At 58.3% G+C, this 27,049-nt stretch overlaps 1 protein-coding gene across 1 annotated transcript; it reads right to left on the bottom strand.

The window, feature by feature from the left end:
* Positions 1-195: 195 nt before the first annotated feature.
* On the bottom strand, positions 196-26,887 carry ESPNL (espin like). Its single transcript, XM_032857651.1, has 9 exons — positions 26,496-26,887; positions 25,235-25,425; positions 23,478-23,664; positions 21,078-21,260; positions 12,459-12,590; positions 5,765-5,876; positions 4,652-4,764; positions 3,750-3,938; positions 196-1,910 (listed from the first exon to the last, which is right to left on the bottom strand). Exons 1-9 carry the CDS (start codon positions 26,787-26,789, stop codon positions 306-308), a joined length of 3,006 nt encoding a protein of 1,001 aa, XP_032713542.1. The 5' UTR covers positions 26,790-26,887; the 3' UTR covers positions 196-305.
* Positions 26,888-27,049: the final 162 nt, after the last annotated feature.

Genomic DNA, 27,049 nt, shown 5'->3' with positions numbered 1-27,049 from the left:
TGGTCTAGCAGCCCAGGTGCCTGCAGAGCAACAGGGTGGAGGGTCCAGAGCTGGGAGGTCAAGTCCTCTAACTCCAGGGCTGATGGGATTCTGGGTGAGGTTTCCGAAACTGAGCCGCACAGCCGAGGATGAGCCTGTTGATGTGGGACCGAAGGTGGGCGTTAGCACACAGAGTGTCTGCCAGCCTCTGCCAGCCTGGCCTTCCAGCTCAGCTGGCCGCCAGGTGAGTGACAAAGGGGAAAAGAGAGCAGAAAACATGAAATCACCCCAGAACTGCATTCCCAAAAGCAGGCAGCCTGCCTGTCTCACTCTCCAAAGCTGAACATCTCAGCTTCTTTCTCCTTCCAGAAGGCGAAGCTCCGGTCGATGTAGCCGCAGATGTCCTCACTGTTGAAGCTGCCCCGCTGGTGGCCAGGCCCCAGCCCTTGTGCTGCAGCCCCGGGGCTGCCACTAGCGGTGGCAGCATGGGGCAGGGGCCCAAGGGAGGTCAGGCCTGACTTGCGGCCAGGCTCCGGGTCCCAGGAGGGGCTCCGGCTGGAGCCGAAGAAGCGGGCTTTGATGTCCTCGAAGCCGTCGGTCCAGGCCCGGCGGCCGGCGGCCACCTCGTCAGTCACCGCCTTATGGAAGGCCCGAGCAGTCTCCCAGCCGTGGGCACCCAGGTGCTCGAAGACCTCGAAGCAGAGCAGGTGGCGCATTTTACGCTCCTCCGCGGGCAGGTCGCACTCCAGCAGCTGGAAGTAGCCCAGCATGAAGAGGTCCAGCGTCAGGCTGCCGTAGGGCACGGGCGCCCCACCCACGTGCGGCAGGAACTGCTCCGGGGACAGGGGCCCGCGGGGCCGCCGGCTTAGCCGGCGCAGCTGCCGGGCCGGCACGTGCGCCAGGATGGCCTTCCAGTTGCCCAGCAGGTGGGCGATGATGCTTCGCTGCTGCCACAGGTGGCCGAGCCGGGGGCCCGCGCCGGGCGGCGGGGAGGGCGGCGCAGGGCCCCCTGCGGGCTCCTGCGCCCGCGGTGGCCCCCGGCGGGCCTCCAGGGTCCTGCAGGCGGCCGTCTTGAGCGCCGGCGTGTAGGCCGACTTCTTCCAGTGGCTGAGGAAGAGCATGACGATGCGCTCCTTGCGCAGGTTGGCCAGGTCCGGCCTCGGCGCCACCCCCGCCTCCGAGGGGGCCTCCTCGCAGCTGATGCCGGAGTCGCTGGCCTCCTCCGCATCGCTCGGCCCGGGGGCCCCTCCGGCACGGGGCTTCGAGGCTGCGGGCCCGTCGCCTCCCCCGCACTGCCCCGGCCGGGTCCCCGGCTCGCAGGGACCGGGGTCTGGGGCACAGGGCGGGCCAGGGGTGGACTCGAAGTTGCCGCGAAGCGTCCGCACGGACACCCCGCACTCCTGGATCTCGCGCTGCGCCGCGCTCCCGGGGGCACTGGCAGGGGCCTCCCCGCGGGCCTCCTGTGGGGGCCGGACCGCGGGCTTCTCCTCGCCCTGCACCAGCCCGTTCATGCCCTTCAGCAGCAGGGACATGCTGCGCACCAGCCGGGCGATGTGGCCGCACCACAAGGGCAGGGGCTGCTCCCCGAACGCGGCCTCCGCAGGGCCCTGGAGCTCGGCCGCAGGTACGGGCGCCTCCTCCCCCTCTGGCGCAGGCCCCCGGGGCAGAAAGTGGCTGTTGACCGTGATGCGGACCAAGGGCGCGGGCAGCAGGGCCTGCACCTCGGCCGCCAGCCGGCCCAGCTCGCTCTCGTACTCCTGGCAGCGACGCCGCAGCTGAAGGTCCGCGATCTGCTTCTCCAGGTACACCAGGTCGTCCTCTGTTAGCAGCTCCCCGAAGGGGCCCAGGATAGCCTGGTGGGTCTGTGAGTACCGCCAGGCCGCCTGCCCCGTGGGGCCGACGCTCCCGCTGTCACCCTGGGCACAGGGAGGCTGGGTCAGCAGGGCCGAGGCCCAGGGTGCATCGCAGCTGGGAGAGGCCGTGTTCTGGCCGGACACAAGCCCCGGGAGAATGGCCTGGACCTAGGTGCCCCCTGGGAGACCCAGGCTCCTACACACCAGTGGGCCCTCACTGGGACTTAGAGCATAAACAAGGAGGTTGGCCAGCCCCAGTCCCGAGTCTGAGGCTCAGGGCAGCCACTCTGCCCTGTGGGGGCCCAGAAGACAGTGCCCCTGTTCTGTCATCCCCACATTCTCCTAATCTCAGCTCATCATTGTTCAGCCCAGAGGGTGTCTGTCCTCAGAGCCCTCCCAGACCCTCCCAGGCCCTCCCACCAAGCTCCAGAGCCTTCTGTGGTTGGGTAGCTGAGACAAAACAGGGTGGCTTCTCCCACTCTGCTCTTGGTTCTCCTGGTGGCTGGCCTGGCACGAGGATCCAGGCCTGCCCCCAGTGCCCACGGACTCTGGGACAGACAGACAAAAAGGAACCCTGCGCTGGGCTCCCTCTGGGCTGAGGCTCTGTGCCAGCCTGATTTATTATAGCTCAGAGCCCCCTGAGGGAGGGGCCCCAGTTCACCACAGCGGGACCCAAGCCTCCACCTGCTCACTCAGAGGCCCTGCTCTGCCCTGGTAAGTTCTGATTCCTTGGCCCAGCAGACCCAGGGCATGGAGTGTTGCTGCACAGGGACAAAGCCTTTGGCCAGGCTGAGATGCCACTTCCCTCTAGCTGGGGCCAGCACTGCCCAGCACGCTGGACGGTGAATGACACATAGCCATCAGCCACCCATGGCTACAGAAACGGAATGTGGCTTGTGTAACTGAGGAGCAGGAGTTTGGCTTTTGTTTCATTTTAATTAACTTAAATGGTCACAGGTGTCTGGCATGATTGCGTGGGACAGGGCAGCTGGGACCCAGGGCTGTAGAACACTCACCATTCAGACAAAATCCTATCCCTCTACATCCCGCAGCAACTAGAGGAAGCCTGCGACCACCCATGTCAAATCATAGCTTCTCTGCTCAGATTCCCAAAAGCTCCCCAGGGACCTGATGGTGAGCAGTCCTTCCCTCTCTTACCTCCCCTCTGCCCATCATACCTCATTCACTCCGCTCTAAGGTACCAGCCTATGCATACCTTAGGACCTTTGAACTTGTTTTCTCTGACTAGAATCACTTGTCCCAGATTCTCACAGCGTTCCTCTCTCATTACTTTCTGGCCCCCGCTCAGGGTCCCCTCCCCAGAGAAGCTGCCCCCTAGCACCCACATGGAATCCCTGCTCCCCTTTGCTCGCTCTGCTTCTCTCCCTGGCGCCTGGAATCACCTGGCCCGCCCGCACACACCCAGTGCAGTTGCCAAGTCCCCCTGTCTTTCCTGATAGAATGTAAGGGCTGGGAGGGCAGGGATGGTCCCCTTCACTGCCTAGCACGGGGCCTGGCACGAGGTAGAGGTGGGATGAAAATAGTTAAGACAAAAGAGCATGTGGATAGACCACCTCTGACGGGGATGGGGGGGGATGGAGGGGGTGGGTGAGGAGGCGCCCAGCTTCCAGATCTGGTTCCCCTTCATGGTCTCCCAGAGGAGGAAGCTGGGGCCACAGAGGGGCACGCGATGGGGTGCCCGGGTGTCCAGACTCGAGGTGTGGGCCCAGGTACCCCACCTTCCACGTCTCCTTGCCAGGACAAAGCCCCCCGCCCAGCCTCCGCTCTACCCAGTGGCCCCACTGCGTCCCATTCCCACCTAGCCCCACCCTGCCCTGCCCCACCGGGCCCCGCCCCTCTCCCGCAGGGCCCCGCCCCTCTCCCGCCCCGCAGTGCCCTGCCGGACCCCACCTGGACCGGGAGCGCGGGATCCTCGCCCAGGCGCGCCTGCAGCTTCCGCACCATCACTTGCCGCTTCCACTCGGGGATGGGCCGGCCGTGCTCGTCCTGCGTGGGCACCAGGCCGTCGAGGTCGCCCGAGGGCAGCCTGTCCAGCTGCAGCGCCACCAGGCAGTTCGGGGCGTCTTCCGCCGCCATCTCCTCTCCCTGTGCAGACTGGGGGTGGTCACTCAGGGCCTGGAGGGGATCCCGTCCGGCATCGGTGGGGAGGGCCTCACGGGAGAAGGGGTGGGGGGTGGGCCAGGGAGGGACAGGGAGAACCAGCCTGGTAAGCGTTGGCCTCTGAAGACAGGGATCCCCGTGTCCGCTGTGGGATCCAGGTATGTGCATGGGGGGATCGCTGGCTGGAAGAGGCAACCAGAGATTCCTCCCCTCTTCTGTACATGGCAGAGAGGAGGTTGCCACGTGGATGCACAAACTCGCTTCGGGTACAGTTACATAGAGAAAGTCTGGTGGCCAATTCTGAACCGCAGGACTTGTCAGAGCCTAATGTGTGCTCTGTAACTCTCCAAGAGAGGCAGCACCATGCAGCACTTCCCAAACTTGCACAGAACCTCTCAGGGGCTGAGAGTTCCCGGGACCCATTCAATGAAAGGGTGGGTGGGTTGGATTTATAATGGCCTCACGCCCAGAAAGAAAAGGAGAAAGAGGAGCTGGCCTCCTCCAGTGGGTCCTAGGCTGGGTGGGAGACCCTGAGGAAGGACGGCAGTAGACCCCAGGCCCACCCACCCATGGACAACTGCATCTCTGCCCCAGAAGTGACCTGGCCTGGGCACACATAGGACTCATGAGAGGCCAGCTGGGCTTTGCAGGTTGGTTGGGGAGACGGGGACACAGGGGTATGGAGGTGGGAGGCGTACCGTGGGGACGGCCATAGTGCTGGTGGTGACCCGTCGGGGAGCTGCCCAGATTGTCTGCTCCCTCAGAAGAGGCTGGTCAGGCTGGCCAGACCAGGCTGGGCTGGGAGTCACCACTGCTGGGGGAAGGGAAGCAGAGTCAGGGGGCTTCCCAGACTCTGAGAAGGCAGGGGAATGAGAGGAGAAAACCCTGGACCTGGGGCAGAACTGGCTTTCTGGAAGGACCACTAGACTTGGAGCCGAAGACCCAGCCAGTATCCCAACAAATGGCCCAGGACCCGGGACACTGATTTATCACCCAGCATCTCTGGGCACCTGCGGTTTAACCCATCCCCTGTTGAGCTGGCAAGGGCAGAGGGTTGGGCCAGCTGGGGACTTCCTGCAGTCCCATCAGACTGCAAAAGATCAGAACTCTCCTCTTCCTGGCCCTCCCCAGGACCACACCCCAACCAAGAAACACACCCTGCACCATACACACATGCACACACACGCACTCCTTCATATGACTAGGGAGACCTGTGCCACGAAGCGGGGCTTACTCTCACAAATATGGGGACTGCTGAAATTTTTTATGCTGTTCTATTTCATTTTGCTAAAATGGTCCCAAATCCTTAAGAGTCTGTGCCCGCCTTGGCTAGCCTTTGGATGCTCCACCTGCTGGGCTCTCCGGCCAGCAGCAGACCCAGAAGAGCCCCAGGCCCCAGAGACCTGACCTTCGAGATTTACCTCTGGACAAGCTGAAGTCCCCGGAGAGGGGACCAGGCTGCCAAGGATCACACAGGCAGGACAGCCAGGCCCTGGGGGTTGGGACCTCACACAGGGACCCTGGAGGGGGGAGCAGGGGACCACTGATTTGTAATTACAAGCATGTGTCATGGAAAATGTTGATCCTCACTTTAAAGAAGTAACCAGGGCAATGAAGGAAATGTGGAAGCAGCTGAGGCTGGGAGACAGGAAGGATGGCTCCAAATCTGTCCTCACCGTGTGGCACGCCCAGCGCCTGGAGTCAGCTGTTCCTGCAACCCACCCCCTTGAGGGACCTCTGAGCTGAGGGCAGCAGCACCCACTCCTGCCCTCCATGGTCCAGGCCAGTCCTCCTTGGAGATGTGTACTCACAGGTGGGGCTCCTGAGACCTGAGCCCCTTGTTCCTTCCTCTTGGGAGTGCCTTGCAGCGGACAGCGGAGGAGGGGGGAATGGAGGTGGCGGTGGTGTCATCAGGAGTGGCACCTGGGGGCAGAGGGACCCGGTCAGCAGGAGGCCCAGGTGGGCCTTGACATGGGCAACGAGCGATCCCGCCGGGGCGGTGAGGAGGGCACAGAGCAGGCTAGCCCTGGCCCAGTCTCCCAGGGGTGGGCTGGGGAGTGGAAAGCTGCCATCAACACCACTGCCAGGGGAACTGCACCCTTTATCTAAGGGCCTGGCTCCCGGCCTTTGGAGGTGCTGGGCCGGGGCTGGTGTCAGCTTGGCTGACCTCTCTCTGGCCTTATGAGACACGTGCGCACCCATCACACACACACCCATGCATGTGTGTATACACACGTGTAATGGATACAACACACGTGTGCATGTGCACATGCACATACATACACATACACACACATACACACACACACACATACACACACATACACACTCGTACACGTCCACAGCCCTCCCTCGCTGTCCTGGACTTCTGTGCTGAGACAGCCGGCCTGGAGAGGAGCGGGGAGGGAGCATCTTGAGACATCCAGAACACTTCTCAGACACACCAGCAGGGGCCGTGTGGCTGTGGCCACACCTCAGAGCGGGGTGCTGTGCCAGGACCCACCAGGCAGTGTCCAGGCCAGCCCCCTCCCCAAGGCCACTGGGAAACAGAGATCACCAAGATCGGACCCCCGGCACTGCAGAGACCCCCAGAACTCACCCCTGCATCCTGCCCTACACCCAGGGCAAGGCACAGACCCGACTGTGGCCACCTCTCCTGCCTCCCCAGGGACACTGGTTGCAGCCAGGAGGAGCCCTGGACCTGGACGCATGTCCCCAGCTCACCCTGAGCAGCCTCAGCTCTGGGGACTGACCACCCGAAGCCAAGACTTCTGGCACGGCTGACCTAGCAAGCAGGGGCTGTGAGCCGCGGGACCGCACTCATCTCTTTGTGTCCCACCGCATGTAGCAGAGAAATTCTCCAGGACGACACCAGAGACAGGCTTGTCACTTTTTGGCTGAAAGCTGAAAGTTGAAGTCGGGCCAAGCCCATCTCAGAGGGCAGACTCCCATGCTCCCTGCTCCACTGGTGTCACCGTGATGCCCTTCTCCTGTGGGGCTGCCCCCACATGCCTCTCCAGCTCGCAGGGCCACAGCTGCCGGCCGTCGGAGCACCTCAGCCTGGCTGTCAGAGGGCAGCTCCTCACCCCTCCTTGCTGTGGGTGGCAGAGGGAGGATAGGCCTCCAGGCTGGTGCTGGAGAGAGCCCTGAGCAGGACATGGCTGCCTGGCATGGGGCTGGGACCACGCTGTCACTCAGTTTCCTGCTCTGCTCTTTCTGCGTTAAAGTGCTTCAACATTTTGCAATAAGAAGCCCAGCGTTGCTGTGGCCGGTCCTGCTGGGGAAAACCGCTCGGCCACCCTGAGTGTCCCCGCACTCAGTCCCACCTCCCAGCAAGGAGGCACAGATCTTAGGGAGCTACTGGAGCTTGGGGGCACCCTCAGGAGAACCCCTGACCTGCACCCGCTGCCTCCAGCCCCTCAATTGCTCCCCTACCCAGGACCCTCCGCCCACCATGGCCACTGGAACACAGCCTGAAGCCCCGTCTGCCAGCCACCACGCACCTCACACGTCAGTCTTTCCAGGAATCTGGTGGAGAGCCCAGGAGTCCCGGTGCTCCATGGGTGGGGGAGTGTCTGCCAGCCCCTGGCCTGGGGGAGACCCACAGAGGCAGGGGCTGGGTTGAGCACAGGGAGCTGCCACAATACTGGGCTGTCAGGGCTGTCCCAACTGCCGCCCCCAGGAGCGGGAGGCGTCGCATTAATATTTGAAGACTGAGGTATCAGGTGGCCAGGCGGGCTTGGGGCTGGGTGCCGGATCCCTTACCATGGTACCTTAACCCTTCATGGGGCCGGGGCCAGAGGAGCAGACCCTCGGGATGTGGGCGAGGCTTGAGATCCCTGGGTCATGGGAGAGGGAGAAGCTAGCCAGAGGAAAGCCCCAGCACTGGACCTCCAGCCCCAGAGTAGCTCCCAGGGCACAGACAGGGAAACCAAGGCTCGCTGGGATGTGGGGAGAGCTGGGATCAGAATCTTATTTAAGACCCCCAGTCCTTGCTCCAGGAACCCCTTGAATCACTGCTCCTTGGGTTTGGGGGCATCAGCAGTGGAGGAGAATGCTGATGGGGGATGCCTCTGGAGTCTGGGAAAGCCCTGACACTGGTTGGGTTTCTTGCACTCCCATTGAGGATGCAAAACCCTGGCTACTCTTTATGTGGCCATTTCTCAAGGCTGCATCTGGAAGGAGGGACCCAGAGGGATCTCACTGCTCACTGTAAAATGGGGGTTCCCCAAGCTCAGGGGTTCTCAGCCGTGACACCAAACTCCTGTGGGCACAGTAGCCATCTGTATCCATATCGCGTTATGCAGGGACCTGGGGGGGGGCAAGGGGATCCAAGCAAACATAACACTTGCTCTCTGCAGTGGTCTTGGACAATAGTGTCTTCTTCCAGCGTCCGTGACACAGACCTTTGCTGGCTTATGAGCTTTAAGCAGGACCAAGTCAGACCCTGGAGCCTGGGGCCTCCCCCTGCTATCTCCTACCCCTCTTCCTAAAGGAGTCGGCTCTTGGGGTTAGGGGCAAGAAGCTCCCCTCTCCCGCCAGAGCGCAGGAAGTTGGTTTGGGGCTCAGGGGAATGGACTTGGGCCCCAGTGCTGCACCCGCAGCCTGGGGGAACTCATGTCACTCTCCTGGCCCCAGCTGCACCCTCCCCCACCTCTAAGGAGAAATGAGGGGAAGTCACACCTAGGGCCTTGGTTTCCCCTCCTGTAAGTCAGGAAGATGACGAATTACGGGAGGTGCCTGACGGGCCAGCGTAGGGGGCTCACACCTCATCGGCGTGTTCTCACCTCTGAGCTCTACCCGGGCCCTGTCTGCTGTGCTGTTTCCCTGGCGCCAGGAGAAGCCACATCCTGACACTAATCAAGTCCACAAGGAGTTGAAGGGGCTCAGATGTGGGGCTCCGACCTCTGGGTCCTGACGGCTGGGCACATGCCCCCCCCCGCAATTGAGCAATTGCCCTGAGGTCAGTGGTTGGCTCAGCCCTTTCCAGGGCCTGCCATCTCCTTTCCTGTGTTTTGGTGAGATTTGAGCAATGCTGGGTCTGCCATGCATTATACATCGAGGACAGCTGTGGCGAGCCGGGTTACAGGCCTGTAATGCCACCCGGGCTGAGAAAATCATGACCCACAGATGGGCGCCGGACACCAGTCACCACGGCTGAGATTCAATTACTGGCGGCACCGCCAGGCCCCACCCCTCACCGGAGAGGAGGCTGCCCCCGGGGAGTCTCTTGCCCTCTCTGGGCCTCAGTTCTGCAGCAAAGACAAAAGGGTCCTGGGGCCCTTGTGACCTCGGGGAGGGAATGAACACCCGCTGGAGGCCTCAGGAGCATCTCCAGCCACCACTCGTCCCTCATGTTTCACAGATGAGAAACTGAGGCTTGGAGATGCCACGACCTCACCAGCCAGGAAGAGCCTCTCCAGCCCTGGTGGGTACAAGTACAGGGCCAGGGCCAATAAGACAGGCTGGTGCTATGGTGGGGGATGAGGGGCTGCCCCCCACACACACACCTGTTTGGAGGGTCAGGCTTGCCAGCCAGGGCTGCTGTTCCCAAATGCCACCACCTGGCGGGGACCTCACTCAAGCCCAGGGCCCTGCAGCCAGGAGCCCACCCCATCAAAGAGGCCCAACCCTTCACCCAACCCTGTGCAGAGGGGGCCCGAGGGCCAGGTAGTAGGAAGACCCGGCAGCTGGACTGAGGCAGGGCTTGGCCTCCCCGAGCCGAGGGTAGGTCTGGGTGCTGGGCAGTGTGGACCCAGGTCCTGCAACCTAGTGGCACAGCCTGGCTCCCCAGGCCACCTCTCCTGAGACCCACAGCTCCCGGGGGCAGGTGCGGCCGCCCTGTATGTCTTCCACCACCTCCCCTGAGCCTGGCGTGGGAAGAAGCCGGCGCAGCGACCTCTGGATATTACGTTTCCATCAATATTGCATAAGGTGCCCGGCACCCCCCTCCCCAGCGCCTGGGCCCACAACCGACACCCCGCCCTCCCGCTGAGCCAAGTCTGCATGTGAGGCAGGTGGCCTGGGGGGGACCCACACCCCCCACTGCCCTGGGCGCTCACTGAGGGAAGAAGGGAGGCTCCAGGCCTAACCCCAAGTCCCACATGGGCTCCCCAAGCTCTCTGTAGACACAGCAACAAGCCTCAAAAACCAGGGCTTTGTGGACACGCTGGGCCCTGCTGGTCACAGGCTGGGGAGCTGGGGAGTCCTGAGAGAACAGAATTCTGCCTCAGATCCTATGGCGACACCAGGGACACAGCGAGGACAACCCGAGATGGGCCACTTCTTCACGGCCCCAGGGCCGTCAGGAGAACACCCAGAACCCCTCCCCTGGCCGCTCAAGCTGGGCCAAGTGGCCAAAAGGTTCTGACAGATGTGCCGGGGCCTGGGGATGGAGGGCTGAGGTCAGAGACACTGCCCAGACAGGAGGCCCAGGAGTGGCTAGGCTGGGGACTGGCCGGGACCTACCTACTGGCAGCAGGGCCACGCCCACCCCCCTCCTGATCTCAGCTTCCAGGTCGGCCACTGGGACCACCGAGGGGCCAGGAGGGACCCAGGTGGCCAGGACATTCCCAGCCTGTAGACTCTGGAGCTCTGCCCGCTACACCAGGAACCTGTCCAGTCCCACAAACTCCTCACACCCGAGCCCAAAAGAACAATCTTTTACCAAACAGTAACCAATGGAACGTCTCGTACATAAATCGTGTCATAAAGAAATGACTTCCAGCAGTCAGGGCAGTCCTCAGTTCTTAGACCACGACATCAGCACACCCCTGTGCCGCCCCAGGCCGCAGCAGGCTGGGAGGCAGGGCCGGGGGAAGGATCGTCCCACAGGCCCAGGACCAGGGAGGACTGCAGCTCTGCCTCAGTTGGCCCGGGATGCTCCTGAGGGAAAACGAGGCACAGGAACCCCTCGGAGAGACCTGGCATGGGGGGGGGGCATGTCACATCTCCAGACCTTGGTGCTCTCACCTGGAAATGGGGCCACATGATCCCAGGGAAACTTTCCAAAAGGGTGGCCACTAAATTGGCAAAAGCTGTGGCTGGTTGGGACTAATTTGTCATAGCAGCTGCCTCGGACCTGGAATGGGGATAGGGATGGGTGGGAGGACGCTGGGGGTCCTGGTTCGATGCAGACAAGACATCACCCATGAGAACGTCCGTCCACCTGCCCACGTGTCTGTGTTTGTTTACTTGCTCACATGCCCATGGGTCCTCTCCATTCAGCACATGCTGTGGCCTGTTGTGCACAGGGGGCTGGGGACAGCAGGACGGATGGGATTCTTGTCCTTGTGGATGGGAAATATCTCAGTGAGGGGTAAGCCACGAGGGCCACACCCAGATGGGAGTATGGGACCAGAACTCGCTGCCTTCTGGACAGCCATGTGACTCAGAGCCCTGCTCCCACCCCCGGGGTACCCTCAATCTGACCGTGTCACCCCACAGGCGCCCCAGCCATGGTCCAGCCACAGGCCAGCCCTGCTCCCTGCCATAGCCTGGCCTAGTCATGACCATGGCCCTTGTCTTGACCCCTGCCACTGCCGCTGTGGGAGCCCCAGTCAGGGCCTCTGTCACAGTCCCAGTCATGGTCCCTGTCATAGTTCCAGTCACGGTCCCTCCCACGGCCCCAGTCTTGGCCCCTGCCATGGTCCTTGTGATAAGCCCCAGTCATAGCCCCTGTCACAGCCTCTGTCACAGCCCCAGTCACAGCCCCTGCCACGGTCCTCGTGACAGCCCCAGTCATAGCCCCTGTCACAGTCCCAGTCGTGGTCCCTGTCACGGTCCTAGTCATAGCCCCTGTCACAGCCCCTATCACATTCTCTGTTACAGCCCCTGTCACATCCCCAGTCAAGGCCCCTGTGACAGCCCCTGTCACAACCCCTGTCACATCCACAGTCAGGGCCCCTGTCACGCCCCTATCATGCCCCCATCCCAGCCTCTGTCACCGCCCCTGTCTCAGCCTCATCACAGCCCCAGTCACAGCCCCTGTCACAGTCCCAGTCATGGTCCCTGTCACGGTCCCAGTCACAGCCCCTGTCACAGTCCCAGTCATGGTCCCTGTTACGGTCCCAGTCATAGCCCCTGTCATGGTCCCAGTCATAGCCCCTGTCACAGCCCCAGTCATAGCCCTGTCATATCCTCTGTTACAACCCCTGTCACATCCCCAGTCAAGGCCCCTGTCACACCCCTATCATGCCCCCTGTCCCAGCCTCTGTCACGGCCCCTGTCCCAGCCTCTGTCACAAACCCTGCCGTGGCCCATCACAGGTCCTGCTGCAGCCCCATCATGGCTCTGTCATGATCCTTGTCACAGCCCCTGCCGCAGCCCAGTCCCAGAACTGGGCCAGCTGACTTGTGGCACTGGCTCTGTCCTGGCCCAAGACCATTTCCCTGGGACACCAACCTGGTGTCCATAATGAGCTTTCCCCATAACGTGCTGTCAGGGTTGCCAGGGACCCTGTCACCCCAGCCTCCGGGGCTGAGGGGTGGGCACCGTGAAGCTTACCGGCCCAGCTGTCTCCCGCAGGAACTGGGCACAGTCCTGGTGTCCATGGTACTCTGCCAGGTCTGCCGCCGTGTAACCATCTTCATCTCGTAAGGAGGGGTCCACATGGTGGGAGACCAGCGTCTGGCAGCACTGCAGGGAGGGGACACACGTGTGACCACTTCATCACCTGCTTGTGCCCACAGCATTCACTAGGTGTGATGGAGGGCAGGCACCGTGCTGCCCCATCTCACAGGTGGGCAACTGAGACCACAAACAGTTAAGGAACTTAACCCAAGACCCTGCTGTTGTTCACTGCAGGGCCAGGGCTCGAATTCCCAAGGCCCACCCACCACTGCCCCATCCAGGCAGCAGCAGCACCAAGCTCCACAGGCACCAGCACACAGTCTCAGATGGGAACAAGGCACCCGCAGTCAGGAGCTGCCAGATGCTCAGCTGCTAGTAGGTGGTACAGCTGACACCCTGGCTGGGCAGCCTGATCCTGACCTTGCCCTTGTAGTCCACGCCACAGGCTCTAAAGGCAGAACTGGTGTCCGTACAGCAATGCTGGGAGGTATGTGTGTCATTTTCACAGGAAAAAATGGGAAGATAGAACCATAGGCTGATCACTGCGGGATTTGTGAGCAGGGGGTGAGTGATTACAGATGACCAAGATCTTCGAGGTGACTATACCAGAAGCAAAGCAGGTGGGCGGGTGGGTCCCATCAGGGACTAGAGTAACAGGTCCCCAAGGACAACATAAAATATGCATTAAATGTAAAGTCACCTTCCTAAAGCATCAAAGAGGCAAAAAGGAAGTGAGGAATTACCAAGCCAAGCTCAGGAGTCAGGGAAAATCTGGAGGGATAAACCTATCACTCAGAAGTGTTTCTGCACTGACAGCACAGCCTCACAGGACTAGGGAGACCAGGAAAAGCCCAGGGTCCTCCAAAGGTGAGGGCTCCAATTTATCACCTAGCACTGTAGGCTGAAGGATCTACCCTCAGAGTAAAGGTAAACCAGAAGCCAGCCAGCCTCTGCTTCCCTTCACCCAGTGGCCCAGGGAACCTTGAGCCTGGAATGTGCAGTGGGAAGGTCCTGGGCTCACAATTCCCATGGATGCCTGACAACCAGAGGCAAATAAGGTTTCACCCAAGGCTTCACATGACTCCCACAAATTGTTTTTCAAATATAAGTTCCAGCATAGAATCAGACAAAGCCAGGAGCCCAAAGAAATAAGATACCAGAACAAGAGCCAGAAGACCCAAGTCACCAGGAAATAGACCCACAAGGACCCAAGAACTAACAGAACACAACTAGGCTTATTATTTTCAAGGGAATAAAAATCAAGCTTGAAAATTTATGCATGGAATTATCAACCATGAAAAGAGACATGGTGCATTTAAATGATGATGGTTAGTAGGTCAGGAACATAGAAATATACCTGACCACGTGAAAAACTGAAGCTGTAGGAAAAGTGAGCAGAAAATCAGTCAGAAGCAGCCATCCAGATGCAGCACAGAGAGACAAAAAGCTGAAAGCAGAACCTGTCTGTGATACCGTTTGTGGCAGTAAACCCAGAAAGAGGAGAAACAGAATGGATGCAGAAGTCACATCTGCAGGGATAATGGCTGGGAATTTCACAGAACTTAGGGAAGCACCAAAGCACAAATTCAAGATGCTCATGCAATCCCCAGTGGGAGAAATAAAGAGCAATCTGCCTCATGTCATCCCCATAGTAAAATTGTAGGAAAGCAAAGACAAAATGAAAAACCTTAGAAGTGACAAGAAAAAGAATGATTATCTTCAAAACAGTGGCTCCTCTCAGCTGACTTCTTTGTAGAAGCCACCAGGCAATGAAAGAATGACATTTTCCCAGCACCAAAGGAAAATACGTGGAAATTTCCAAGCAACGATTCTATACCCAGCAAAAATACCCTTCAATAGTGATCATGAGATAAAGCTAAACAAAACAAAATGAAACAAAGAATTTGCCAGCAACACTCCCACACTAAGGGAACATCTGAGGCATCGGCTTCAGACTGAGGGGAAGAGATTCCACAGAGAAGGCCAGAGATGCCAGGAGGAATGAAGATGACAAAGTAGTAAATTGTGGATAAATTCAAATAAGCCTTTATTTTTTGACTGAATAAAAAACAATAATGTCAGATTTTTTTTTTAACTGCAGAAATAAAACACATTAAAAATGGTACGACCCCATCAGCCTCATCCCCACCCTGCAAGCTTTCCTGCTCCCTTCTTCCTTGCCACTAGCCTCTAGGCTGTGCCTTGAAAGGCTTAAGCCCATCACAGGAAGCTGGGGGCTGCTGGGGACCATTGTGCTCACACCCTGGAGGCTTGTCTAAGAGATGGGGAAGCAAGTCCTTCCAATACCATTCTGGAGTAACACGTGGACCACTCGTTCAGCCCCAATGTCACCCTGTGAGGTTTATTACTGTGCCTGCGCTACACAAAATGACAAGAGGCACGGAAAAGGACGGGAAGCCTCCCCAAGGTCATCCTGCTAGGAAGTGGGGCAGCCTGGATTCAGAGCTGTGGCTCTAGGAGCCCGTGGTCTTCATCACACTCGAGACAGGAGCATCCCAGGACAACACAGGGCTTGAAGGCACCTCAAGGATGAGCTGGTCCAGGATCCGCCCTGCCATCAGTCCCAATGCCCTCTTTTTTTTTTTTTTTTTTTTTTTTTTGCAAAAGTTTCCTGACACTCCTTTTGCTCTTCTGGCATGAACACAATTGATAATACAATTGCCTGCACACATAAATTTAAAATATTATGCTCTAATGTAAAGGAGAAAAAAATAGTTTATAATTTAAAAAATATGCATGTTACTATGTGAGTATTTGGGCATGGCTGCACCAAAGACAAAGTCTGCTGTCCGTACCATGAAAAACAAAGGAAGGCACTCCAACAGACAAAGCAGATTACTGAGTGTCCTGCTTACACTTCCGGTTATTGTCCTTTTCCTTCACTACCTTAGAGCCAACTACTCTGCAAAGTGTATAAAAATGTTCGTGTTATAAGGGCTCCGGGTGGCTCAGTGGGTTAAGCCTCCTCCTTCAGCTCAGGTCATGATCTCAGGGTCCTGGGATCCAGCCCTACACCAGGCTCCCTACTCCGAGAGGAGTCTGCTTCTCCCTCTCCCTCTGCCTACTGCTCTCCCTGCTTATGCTCTTGCTCCGTCTCTCCCAAATAAATAAAATCCTTTAAAAAAATGTTCAGGGGGCTCAGTCAGTTGGGTGTCTGCCTTCAGCTCAGGTCGTGATCCCAGGGTCTTGGGATCAAGCCCCACAGCGGGCTTCCTGCTCCGTGGAGAATCTGCTTCTCCCTCTGCCCTCCCCATGTTTGTGGTCTCATGTACATAGGCGCTCTCTCTCTCAAATAAATAAATATGTTCATATGATAAATGACTTTTGTCCAGGGAAAGCCTAAATGCAAAATGTGTACATGGAATGCAGTCAATGATCTCCTTTGTCAGTACTGACTGGTTTTGCATCTATTTGGGAATTCACGTCATTATTCCTTGCTGGTGAAATATTTGTTTTATTTTACTCCTGGTTATATGAATTACTTGCTTTCTCCTTAATTAATGAGGTAAATAAAAATCTTTGACACAGGGCGCCTGGGTGGCTCAGTGGGTTAGGCCACTGCCTTCGGCTCAGGTCATGATCTCAGGGTCCTGGGATCGAGTCCCACGTCGGGCTCTCTGCTCAGCAGGGAGCCTGCTTCCCTCTCTCTCTCTCTCTCTCTGCCTGCCTCTCTGTCTACTTGTGATCTCTCTCTGTCAAATAAATAAATAAAAATATTTAAAAAAAATCTTTGACACGGGCTCATTTTATAGTTGAATGGGCATCATGATTATGAGCACTTTCAAAAATTATCGCTGAAAGGGGCGCCTGGGTGGCTCAGTGGGTTAAAGCCTCTGCCTTCGGCTCAGGTCATGATCACAGGGTCCTGGGATAGAGCCCCGCATCGGGCTCTCTGCTCAGCAGGGAGCCTGCTTCCCCCTCTCTCTCTGCCTGCCTCTCTGCCTACTTGTGATCTCTCTCTGTCAAAAAAAAAAAAAAGTTATCGCTGAAAGTACCTACATGTCGAATCACTACAGATCTGACAGTAACACACAAGACGGGTGTTGCCATTGGTGATGCCATTTTTCTCAGCAAGTGGTTTGTGGTAAAGTGAAAATAAAGCAAAATACTATCTTCCCTCACCATGTACAGTAGAATCATTCTTGGAAAAGCCTTACATATATTGACACTATGAAAAATACTGGGGTGTGTATATACACACAATTGAATTTAGGTTCTAAGCTTAATTATATACACTTGGGAATAGCAGGTCCCCTTGTGTCCCCTCCACCACAGGTGCCTCAATCACTGGAAAACCAAACAGTCCTGAAATTTCCGACACCCACTGCAGAGGGTCCTGCCCTGTTGAGAACCAAATGCTCTTGTGGTTCTCGAATCCTCGGTCGTGTCCTAAGCAAGTGTGTTCAATAACTATGTGTCAGAAGAGTGAGTATCTGAATGGAGGAGAGTGAATGAGTGGACGTCAGAGGCTCTGACGATTAAACAGGCCTTCACGGCACCTCTCATAGGAGCAGAAATTCCACTGAGGCAGTCGTGCTCCCAATACCTCTAGTAATACTCTGTAGTAAGTTCACTTCTTGAATTAGAGGTCACAGTAAGTTAGAGTTAAAACTGAGTTAAAACCACTCATCTGAACCCTGAGAGTCTTATTTACACCTGTCTTCTGTCGTTTCCTTTTCAACCTCATCAGCAAAGCCCCACACGACACCCCATCATATGGCAACTTCCTTCTCCAAACAGCCATGGCATCTCAGACCCTCCTCTCGAGATTTCCCAGCAGTCTCTTAACTCAGCATTAAACTTAGTTCCATGCTGTCACCAGCAACCCCTTACGGCCAGCCCTGGCTCCTGCTCTCTGTTCTGTTCTAGAAGCGGACTGTGTCTCGTCGTCTCTCCCTTGCCAAAGTCCGGCTCCTTCTCCTGTTCACACACCACTGTAAGATCCACTGTCTCTATGAATTCTTTCTAGATTTGCTGAGCCAATGCTATTCACACAGGTAGTTCTTGAAATTGTACATCATAATGCCCTGGCGCGTTTTAGAAGTCCTGATACCTGGGGGCCCCACCCAGAACCAATCAAATCAGGATCTCTGGGCAGGTGGAGCCCAGGTGTTTGGATACTTTAAACCTGTCCTGGACACTCCCAGAGCACAGACAACCTTAAGAACCACCACATAGCACTAATCACTGCATCTAAAATCCCAAACAAAAAGTTAGCTATTAAATTCAGCTATGTAGAAGAGACAATTTATTACGGTCAGTTTGCATTTACTCCAGGAATGCAAGGGTGGTTTAACATTTTAAAAAGTAATCAGAGTAGAAAGAAAGGTCTTGAGATGTTTGCCCGCCTATGTTCACTGTGGCACTGTCCACAACAGCCAAGTGCGAAAGGCAATCCAAGTGTCCCCTGATGGATGAAAGAACAGAGGCAATGTGGGTCCATCCACACAAGGGAATGTGACTCAGCCTTAAAAAGGAAGGAAATCCTGTGTCCTGCTACACCATAGTTTAACCTTGAGTATATAACGTTGAGTGAAATAAGCCAGTCACAAAAAGATAACTGCTATCTGATTCTACCTTTGTGATGTTCCTCGAGTTGTCAGACTCATAGGGACAGAAAGTAGAAAGTGGGTTCCCAGGGCTGGGGGATGGGGAGCAGGGAAATGTTTCATAGGGACAGAGTTCCGGTTTTGAGAGATGAAAGCTGGGAGGTCTGCTGTATAACAAGGCATATAGTGAACATCACTGCACCATACACTTAGAAACAGGAGGAGAAGTTGGCGTTTTAAAAGATTTTATTTATTTGAGAGAGAGAGAGAGAGAGAACTAGCGCATGAGGCAGGAGGGGCAGAGGGAGAAGCAGACTCCTTGCTGAGGGGGAGCCTGATGTGGGGCTCGATCCTGGGACTCCAGGATCATAACCTGAGCTGAAGGCAGACACCAATCAACTGAGCCACCCAGCTGTCCCAGGAGGGTAAGTTTTATGTAACATATTTTTAAACTTCAATTTAAAAAGTAAGCAATCGGTATATTTCACACCATTCAAAGAATAAAGATTGTTGATATAGTAAAACAAAACATGTTAAACAATCATTGCTCCCTTTGGAGGCTGCTGGGACACCAGCTCTTTATTCTTAACTTTTATTCCGAAAAATGAGGGGAATCTGTCCCAGCTAAGGAGCCTATGGAGACCTGAAGACTACATGTAGTGTGGTATCCTGGAGGGAATTCTGGAGCAGAAAAAAAGACATAAGGTTAAAAACTAAGGAAGTCTGGGGGTTGTCTGGGTGGCTTTGTTGGTTAAGCATCCAACTCAGTTTTGGCTCAGGTCATGGTCTTGGAGTCATGAGATCGAGCCCCAAGCTCTACACTCAGCATGGAGTCTGCTTGTCCTTCCCCCTCCCTCCCCTGCTCATGCTCACTCTTGAGCACACGCCCTCTCTCTAAATAAATAAATGAATAAATAAGTCTTAAAAAAAACTAAGGGAATCAGAATAAAGTATGGACTTTGGTTGGTAACACTATCAGTTTTGGTCCACTAATTGTGACAAATGCACTATGCTGATTAAGTGGTTAATGCTGGCAGAAATGGATGTGGGTCTTTGGGTTCCTCTGCCTGTACTAGTGTCTCGATTGTTCTACAATCTAAAATCATCCTGAACTACTCTAAAATAAGAATTTATTTTAAAGTTGCAGGGGAGATCAAGCATTATCCTAGGCTTCCGGGACAAAGCAGATTTCTGGAACTGCAAATAGATTAGCAGATGCAGCGGACAAACTAGTAGTGTGCGGTTCCTGTTTGGCCTCCGAGTCTGGTGCAATCAGGGAAGTGGATACTGGACGCTCTGGGCAGGCTGGCTCAGAGATGATAGTAGGACCTCACTATGAATTATTGTTAGGTGTGATACTGGTTTGAAACTGTGTTAAAAAACAAAGGGGGGGGGCTGCCTGGGTGGCTCAGTGGGTTAAAGCCTCTGCCTTCAGCTCAGGTCATGATCTCAGGGTCCTGGGATCAAGCCCCGCATCGGGGCTCTCTGCTCAGCAGGGAGCCTGCTTCTCCTCTGTCTCTGCCTGCTGCTCTGCCTACTTGTGATCTCTATCTCTGTGTCAAATAAATAAATAAAATCTTAAAAAAAGAAAAAAAAACAAAAGGGGTCCTTATCTCTTGGAGATGTGGGCTGAAGTATTTCTGGATAAAATACTGTGAAGTCTCTAGTTCACTCTTGAATAATACAGCAGCCAAGGGGGCGGCGGAGGGCGGGGCACCAGCCAGGTTCTCAGGCTCTCCCGTGGATTCAGGATTTCCGTCAGAAGAAGACTGAAAGCATATCTGTTCTGGCTGTGTGGCCCGAGTTATTCTATTTCCATATGCAGAGGGGGTGAGGACCCACAGGCTCTGGGCTTATCTGTTCAACTCCTTGGGCTCGTAATGAGGATTTCATTTGCAGAAAGCCACGGCTCCAGCCGCCTTCCTGAGAGGGTCCCTCAGGACTTGGGGTCCCCTCACCACCTCCAAATCTTCTGTTTCCCTGCCCTCCGGCCCGCTGCCCCCCTCCCTGGCTAGGAACGGGTGGAAGCTGGGGAGACAGAGCTGGGGGAGTGAGCCTGCAGGGTTGAGTGGTGTCTGAGGAGGAGAGAGGGAGTGTAGCTGGGGTGGGGAGTCCGGTGAGTGATGAGTCAGAGAAAGAACATTTCACAGCTGCTGTGAGCTGGGGTCCCGTCTCCTTTGCCTTCTTCCAAAGGAACAGTGCCTTCCCGTGACTGTGCTTGCTGCAGTTCATTTTACCTGACTCGGCTGACACTGGGCCACGTGGGGCCCCAGCCCCACTTGGGCTCCAGCTGTGAACAGCTGTCCGGAAGCAGAGAGCCCGACTGGGGCACTCAGCTGCGATCTCAACAACATCCTCCCTCTGGACTGAGCTGCAGGTGGGGCTGGGGGAAGCAGATCCCTGTTGGGGACAGTGCTCCGTGGGGCTGGGTTGGGGAGGCAGAGGAGGAAAACTGTGTTTTGCTCTCAGACTGGCCTTGCCTTTCCGTGAGGTCAGTGTGCAGGGGTGCGTGGGGCAGGGGCCCGGCCGAGGGCTGGGTCTATTCTCAGTGTTGGACCCTGAATATTTAAATGTCACCCCTGCTGACTCTGGGTTCCTCATGTTGTCTCCTAGGGGCTGGGTCACGGGAGTCCCTGAGATTTCTTGGATGATAGCAACAGGGCTACCCTCACGCCTCTGAGCGCAGCAGCCAAGGGTTCTCCTGGGACAGACGACACACCCCGGGGGTCTCTGTGCAAAGGAAGGGATGTGCACGGAGGGAGAGCCTGAATTTGGCCCCCAGGTAACTCAGAGTCTGGGCCCTGGGCAGTGACTGCCGTCTCAGCCTCACTTTACCCACCAGTATAAGGGGAACTGTGACTCCTCTCCCACTGGGCTGCTGAGCGGGTTGAATTATTTCTGCAGGAAGTGCGGGAAGGGGGAGCTCCCAGGCCTCCAGCTTCTGGGGGCTCCCAGTCTCTACCTTCCACCTTGCTGGCCTTACCTCCATGTGCCCGTTCTCAGCTGCATCATGGAGGGGGGTCCCTCCCCAGGAGTCTGTCGTGACAGGGGCGCCCATCAGCAGGAGCCGGTCTAGAATGGGTGTGTGGCCGCCTTGAGCTGCAAAGTGGAGGGCTGTGGCCCCCTCATTATCCCGTGCTGTCAGGCCAATGTCGGTGAAGGTGACCTGGGGAAGGTGGAGGAGGAGGACCCTCTGAGGAGGTGACCCCTCGTAGGGAGGCAGACGGGGCAGGCAGCGAGCTTGGCACAGAAGCGGAAGGCAATCCTCCCCAGAAGCCAGTGAAACTCCAGGGGCCACTTCTAGGAAAATTCTGCCTTCCTAATGGAAGGGGCTGGTGGCTGTGGTGTCACCCTGTTTCTCCTTCCTCCTACATTGATGTAGCCAACTTTCACCATAAGGGAGAGGCTGGGAGAATGCAGAGATGCAGCCAAATGGGGCTGGGTGTCTGACCCAAAGACAGCAAAGCCTCCTGCTGCTCCTATACTCCCACGTGGGAGGGACACTGGAGGTTCAAGTTCCATTGTCACCTGCAGCCCAAAGCGTGCTGGCTGATCTGATAGTCAACTGTGTCTGCTGGGAAAAGATCAGTGAGCCGGGAACAGAGGCCCTCCTGTCAGCTGACCCCCCTGAGGGGGAGGACGCCCCGCTCCGGAGTCAGGGACCCAGCTGGGAGTCTGCAGTGGGAGTCACGTTGGAAAGGCCTTTCTGGCCCTGAGATCCCGTGGCCCTGGCTGCTCCTTCCTTTTCCCTGGGATGAGCTCCCATAGTGCTCCCTCCTGCGACCCTCCCTGTTCCCTTGACTCCCCCAAACTCTGACCTGCTTCTCCCCCAGCACACCCCCATGGCTCAGTGCCATGTCCAGAGACGCCCGGCACTCACCACCCCAGGGGCCAAGAATCCAGGTGTGGAGACAGGTACATTTCTGGGGGGCCCACAGTCTGAACCGGACGGGGTCAGAACGACAGGAGAGGGAACGTGAGGACAGCTCCATGGGAAGGCCAGGGTGGGGATGCTGGGCTTTCTCCTGGGAGTGGAGCCGCTCTCAGCAGGAGAAGGGTGGGGAAGGGTGGGAAGGTGGCCGGGGTAGGGGGGACCAAGCCTCACAAAGTGTGTGTGTTTGCCTCTGGTGGGGTCTCAGGGGTGAAGGGCCAGCCTGGGTGGGAGAGGGGCCAAGGGAAGCTGGAGACCAGTGCTGGTGGCTCAATGACCAAGGCAGGTGGCTGGATTTCATCATTTGTTCCTTGGTTCATCAACTTGCTGGGTCAGTGTCTCCAGAGCCCGTGCTCCGCGCCAGGCCCATGGACGCGGTCTTTGCCTCCCAGAGGAAAATTTATAGTCTATCAGGTGCTGGTGCCATGGAGGGAAGACAGAGGACAGTGGGACAGAGGGCTGGCTGGAGTGGCGCCATCCTAAACGGATGGGCAGGGAGGGCAGTGGAGGAGGGGCTCTGCGCCCTGGGGACACTGCTGGGGAGAAGGCCCCTCGGGAAGTATGGGAGGTTCTGAGCAAGGAAGGGTTTTCTCGTCCCCCCCAGTGGCCAGTGTGGCCTTCAGAGATGCCAGTCACATCCTGCTGTTCTTGGCTCAGGGCCCGGCAGGAGCTCCCAGCCCCTCAGGAAAGAACCCTGGTCCTCTCGGGGCCTCTGCCTGTACCCACTCCCTCTGCCCCTCAAACCAGGCTCTCTCCAACTTGGATTAAAAGCTCCTCATCTGGGCAACCCCCCCTTGCCCAACCACTTCCTGCGTCTCCTCAGGGAGACCCCTCTGACTCTGAGATCTCCCCTGGGGCTCCGTAATGAACTCTCCAGGGTCCCAGAGACCTGGCCTAGTCTGGTTTTCTGTGGTGGAAGCAGGAAGTCCCCAGCCCATGCTGGGAAAATGCACCCCCCCCCCAGCCACTATGTGTTCTTGGGTCTCAGGGCTTCCTTCCGGAAAGAGGCCTGAATGCCCCTTTCCCGGGTCCAGAAGGGAAGAGACCGGGCGTCGCTTGGGGCTCTGAGACATCAGAGCAGGAAGTGGCTGAATGCGGGGCCAGGAACAGCCAGCATCCGCTGGGGGCCACCCGCCCTGAGGGCTCCAGGAAACACCCCAGGACTCCTGGGAGAGGGTCACGAAAGTCCTTACTGTCCTGCAGGGGACACTGCCCATCAAGGCTGCACTCCAGGGCCCAGCCTGGGCCTGTACACATGGGTGCTCACAGTGATGCCCCGGGAACATCTGATCCCCCACAGCCTCAGGGGTCCCCAGGGGTCCTGCAGGCAGATGGAGATCCCCCACCCCAGCCAGGCCCTGCTAGCTTGGAGGGGGCTCTGGGACCAAGGAGGGAGCAGGTGCCAGCCGCCTCCGACCTCCCATGCCCCCAGCACCCTTATTGCCCCCTTACCAGCCAGACGACCAGTGAGTAGTGGCCGCAGGCAGCTGCGGCGTGGAGCGCACTCATGCCATCGAGGGCTCGCAGGTGCACATCAGCTCCACAGTCCTTCACCAGAAACTGGGCCAGGTGTAGGTGGCCCTCCTGGCAGGCCAGGTAGAGTGGGGAGGCCCCAGTGCGCGTCTGTCGGTTCACACCACTGTGGGGGAAGGGGAGGATCAGAGAGTGTTTGGGGGTTCTTGTAGGAGGCAGAGCTCCTCCAACCCCCCAAGGCCCAGATCAAGGGGTGGAGAGACCCAGCCCCCCTTACTGGCTGAAGGGCCCCCTAGCGGGTCACCTGCATGGGTATACAGATTGTATACAGCCTTCTTACCCCCGACCCCACTGCCCCCAACCACTGGGACCCTGGAATCCAGCTCTGCACACTCCCTTTTGAGTCGACCAGCTATTCCCAGGACTGGGGCTTAATGGTGGGTGAACAGCCTAGTGGAGCGGGTGGTGGGCAGGTCACTGAGCCTCCAGAGCCCAAGGCCTGCTCTGCAGGAAAGGGGCATTGTGAGCAGTGCCTGCGCCTGGCATCCACACTCCAGGCTCCAGCATAGACGGACTGGAGGAGGGTCACAGGACTCCCCTGATCCCGCTGTGTCTCTGAGCTGCCACGGGGCCAGGTGAGTTCTTGGTCCCCAGTGGAATTCTTCAGGGAGGGACAGTCCTTGACCCAGACTGACCCCAGCCCCTGGTGATGCAGACTTCGCCTGTGGCCCCGTGGTCGGTCCAGGTGGGAGTCAGGGTGCTGGGCACGAGACGCCACACACTTGTGTGTTTTCATGTGAAGTCTCCAGGTTTTAAATGGTAAAAAAAGACTTTAAAAATGGAGTCTAACGGACCCTCTGTGGCTGGCCCGGCCCAGGGCGCCCCCAGTGTCTGCAGAAGCAAGTCCCAAAGACCAAGGGGGTGGGCTGAGAACGCCGGGGAGAGAGAGCTATTCCAAAGCTGAGCTGTTAGGCCTTGTCGGGGAGCAAGTGTGGGGCAGCCGGAAGAGCCATGCCCCCAGCCAAACAGGAGGCCCCCCCAGGAGAAGAGGCACGACTGGAGGCACGTAGGTCATCAGGGGGAAAGGCTACGTCAGGTGAGGGGTAGACACTAAGTCCCACACCCAGCCAGGCCGGCAGTCCTGGGAATGGGGGTAGGGAGGCCATGAGCATGACGTCCCCAGATGGCCCATCTCGGTGCCCACAGCATCCTCTGTGTGGGCCAAGGACTAGACAGACTCTCGGGATGAGGAATGGAAGCCAGGCTGCCCCCTTCCCCAGCTGGCCCCATCCCATCCCTGCCACAACCTGTGTGCCCAGCACCCATTCTGGGCAGCAGACATAGGGCCACAGGCATGAGACTGGCTGCCCTGGAGGGGTTCCCAGTGCCGGGGTCCCCTGACTAGGGCCTCAGGACCACCTGAGGGCACTGTAGGCCTCTGCTCATGACTGGAAAGCGCGCACCTTCCCAGCTGGGGTAGCGTGGGTCCTGACATGGCCCCAGGCAGACCGGGAGAAGCCTGAGTGGGGGGGGGGGGCTTCCTGGCCCCCCATTGCCCCGCCTCTGTGCAGCTAGACACTGCCCTCGGCCTATAGGATCAAGGTCCTTCCCCCTGGTCCTGAGTCTCATGGGCCCTGTCCCCCTGCACTGGCCCCACACTGGGCCCTCCCTGCTCCCCCAGCCTTCCTGGGGTGCACTCTGGGGGACAGCCCGCAGGCGGTGTTCTGGCGGCTCACCTGCCGTGGGCTGCAGCCAGGAGCTTCAGGCAGGTCAGGTCCCCGCTGACGGCGGCATGGTGCAGGGGCAGGGCCCCCTCCAGGGTCTCCAGGGTGGCCGCGTGGCCCTCCCGAAGCAGCCACTGCACCAGCAGAGGATGCCCGAAGCGGGCGGCCAGGTGCAGCGGGGAGACGCCTGAGTTGTCTTGGTCCTACTGGGCAAAGAAGGGCAGGTGGCCTTCTGTGGCCGGCTGGGACCCGTCCCGGCAGGGCAGTCCCAGCACCCAGGAGCCCACCGCCCTGCCCGCATGCTCTTCCCTCCCTGCCGGCTGAGCCAGGTGGCCTGCTCAGAGGGAAAGGCATGGCAGGGATGCAAGTTCAGGTCTTCCGAGTCCAAACCCATGATCCCACTGCTCCCGGGCCCCTCTCTCAAAGGCAGTCACAGCCCTTTCTGCCCTCGGCTCGCAATGGGAAGGGCTTCCATGGGCCCAGCCTTGTCCATGTCGGGCTCTGTGGTCTGCTGCCTGTCCCAGGGCCCTACCTCTGGGCCTCTGTCTCTGACCGCTGCTGAGCACCCGCCTGCCAGCCACGAGTCCTCGCACTGGAAGCATTCCCACGGCAAGCAGCTGGCAGGCCTGGGCATGCCCCCAGGCACAGAAATGGGCACCGCTCCCCCCACCCCTCTTCCCGGGTTGTGGGAAGAGCCGATGGGACCCATGTGTCCTCCCTGTCTGGGACCCAACACCCCTTCTCGGAGAGTGCCCTTACATGCCCCATTGGAGCTCGCCCACTGTCCCACGTCCTCCAACTGCACAAAGTGACCCCAGGTGGGCAGGAAAAGGGAGAGGGTGGGCGCTGCTGGAAATGCCATTGCCTAGATGATCCCTGAGCCTGGAGACCCTCCTTCTTCCCACTGCCCACCACAGCAGGGCCTGGGCTGTCAGGCACAGAGGCCTCCAGCTGTACAAGCCGGGCCCCCAGCTCCTGAGCCCGTGTGCCCGCCATGCTCCTCTACATACTCCTGTGTGGACCCTTTGGGAAACAGGCCCCCAGATCCGGGCTGATGGGAACCCTGGCAGACCCCACTGGCCAGGTGAGGCCAGGCGCTCTGACCTGGGGGAGGGCAAGGGGAGAGCTGTTCTGTGCCAGCTCAGGAGTTAGTGCTGGTTTGGGGGCAGGCGGGAGTGCCCATGCCATGCACACCGAGTCCCTAGGACTTCCCGGCTTCCGTTCCCTCAGTCCATATGGACATCAGCTCCTCTCACGGGCTTGCCCCACTCACCTGCAGCCCGCAGCCTCCATCACGCACCAGCCAGCAGAGCTCCGCCAGGCTGCCTGTGGCCGCGGCGTCATGTGCCGGGGTGGCCCCGTTGTGGGCCCGCTGGTTGCCGGGCAGCTTGGCCTGCTGCACCAGGAACTTGACACAGGCCAGGTGCCCAGCCCGGCTAGCATGATGCACCAGGCCAGCCCCCAGGGCGTCAACGATGCCCGGGCCCAGTGCCCCAGCCTCCAACAGCCGCTTCAGGGTGGCCAGGTCCCCGTCCTTGGCAGCCGTGAGCGCCCGCTTCTCCTCCATCCTCCAGCCCAGTCCACCGGTGGCTCTTGGCGGCTTACGCACAGGCCCGGGCTTCCTGTTTCAGGCGTGGACGGAGCTCCCAGCTCCTGTTACCCGATAAGCAGTGCACAGGGCAGATGGGAGACGGCGGGGGGTGGGGGGGCACGGGGTGGCGGGCCTTGGAGCCTGGGCCTCGCAGCCCTACCCCAGCCACTCCCCAGTGCCCAGGGCTGTGGTGGGCAGAGGGCTCGGGGTCTGGGAGCAGGGTCTGCCCTGGGGTC

This window comes from Lontra canadensis, unplaced genomic scaffold (genome assembly GCF_010015895.1).
Source record: "Lontra canadensis isolate GAN:19392208 unplaced genomic scaffold, GSC_riverotter_1.0 scaffold13, whole genome shotgun sequence".
Lineage (NCBI taxonomy): Eukaryota > Metazoa > Chordata > Mammalia > Carnivora > Mustelidae > Lontra > Lontra canadensis.
Note: the sequence above shows the minus strand (reverse complement) of the source record. Positions and strands in the feature narration are given on the sequence as shown.

Coding starts and splice junctions, on each gene's coding strand:
- ESPNL (XM_032857651.1), bottom strand. CDS start 26,789: ATGGAGGAGAAGCGGGCGCTCACGGCTGCCAAGGACGGGGACCTGGCC. Junction 12,591..21,077: donor CTGAGAACGGGCACATGGAG/GTAAGGCCAGCA, acceptor CCCTCCCTGCAG/TGCTGCCAGACGCTGGTCTC. Junction 4,765..5,764: donor AGGTCTCAGGAGCCCCACCT/GTGAGTACACAT, acceptor TTCCCCCAGCAG/TGGTGACTCCCAGCCCAGCC.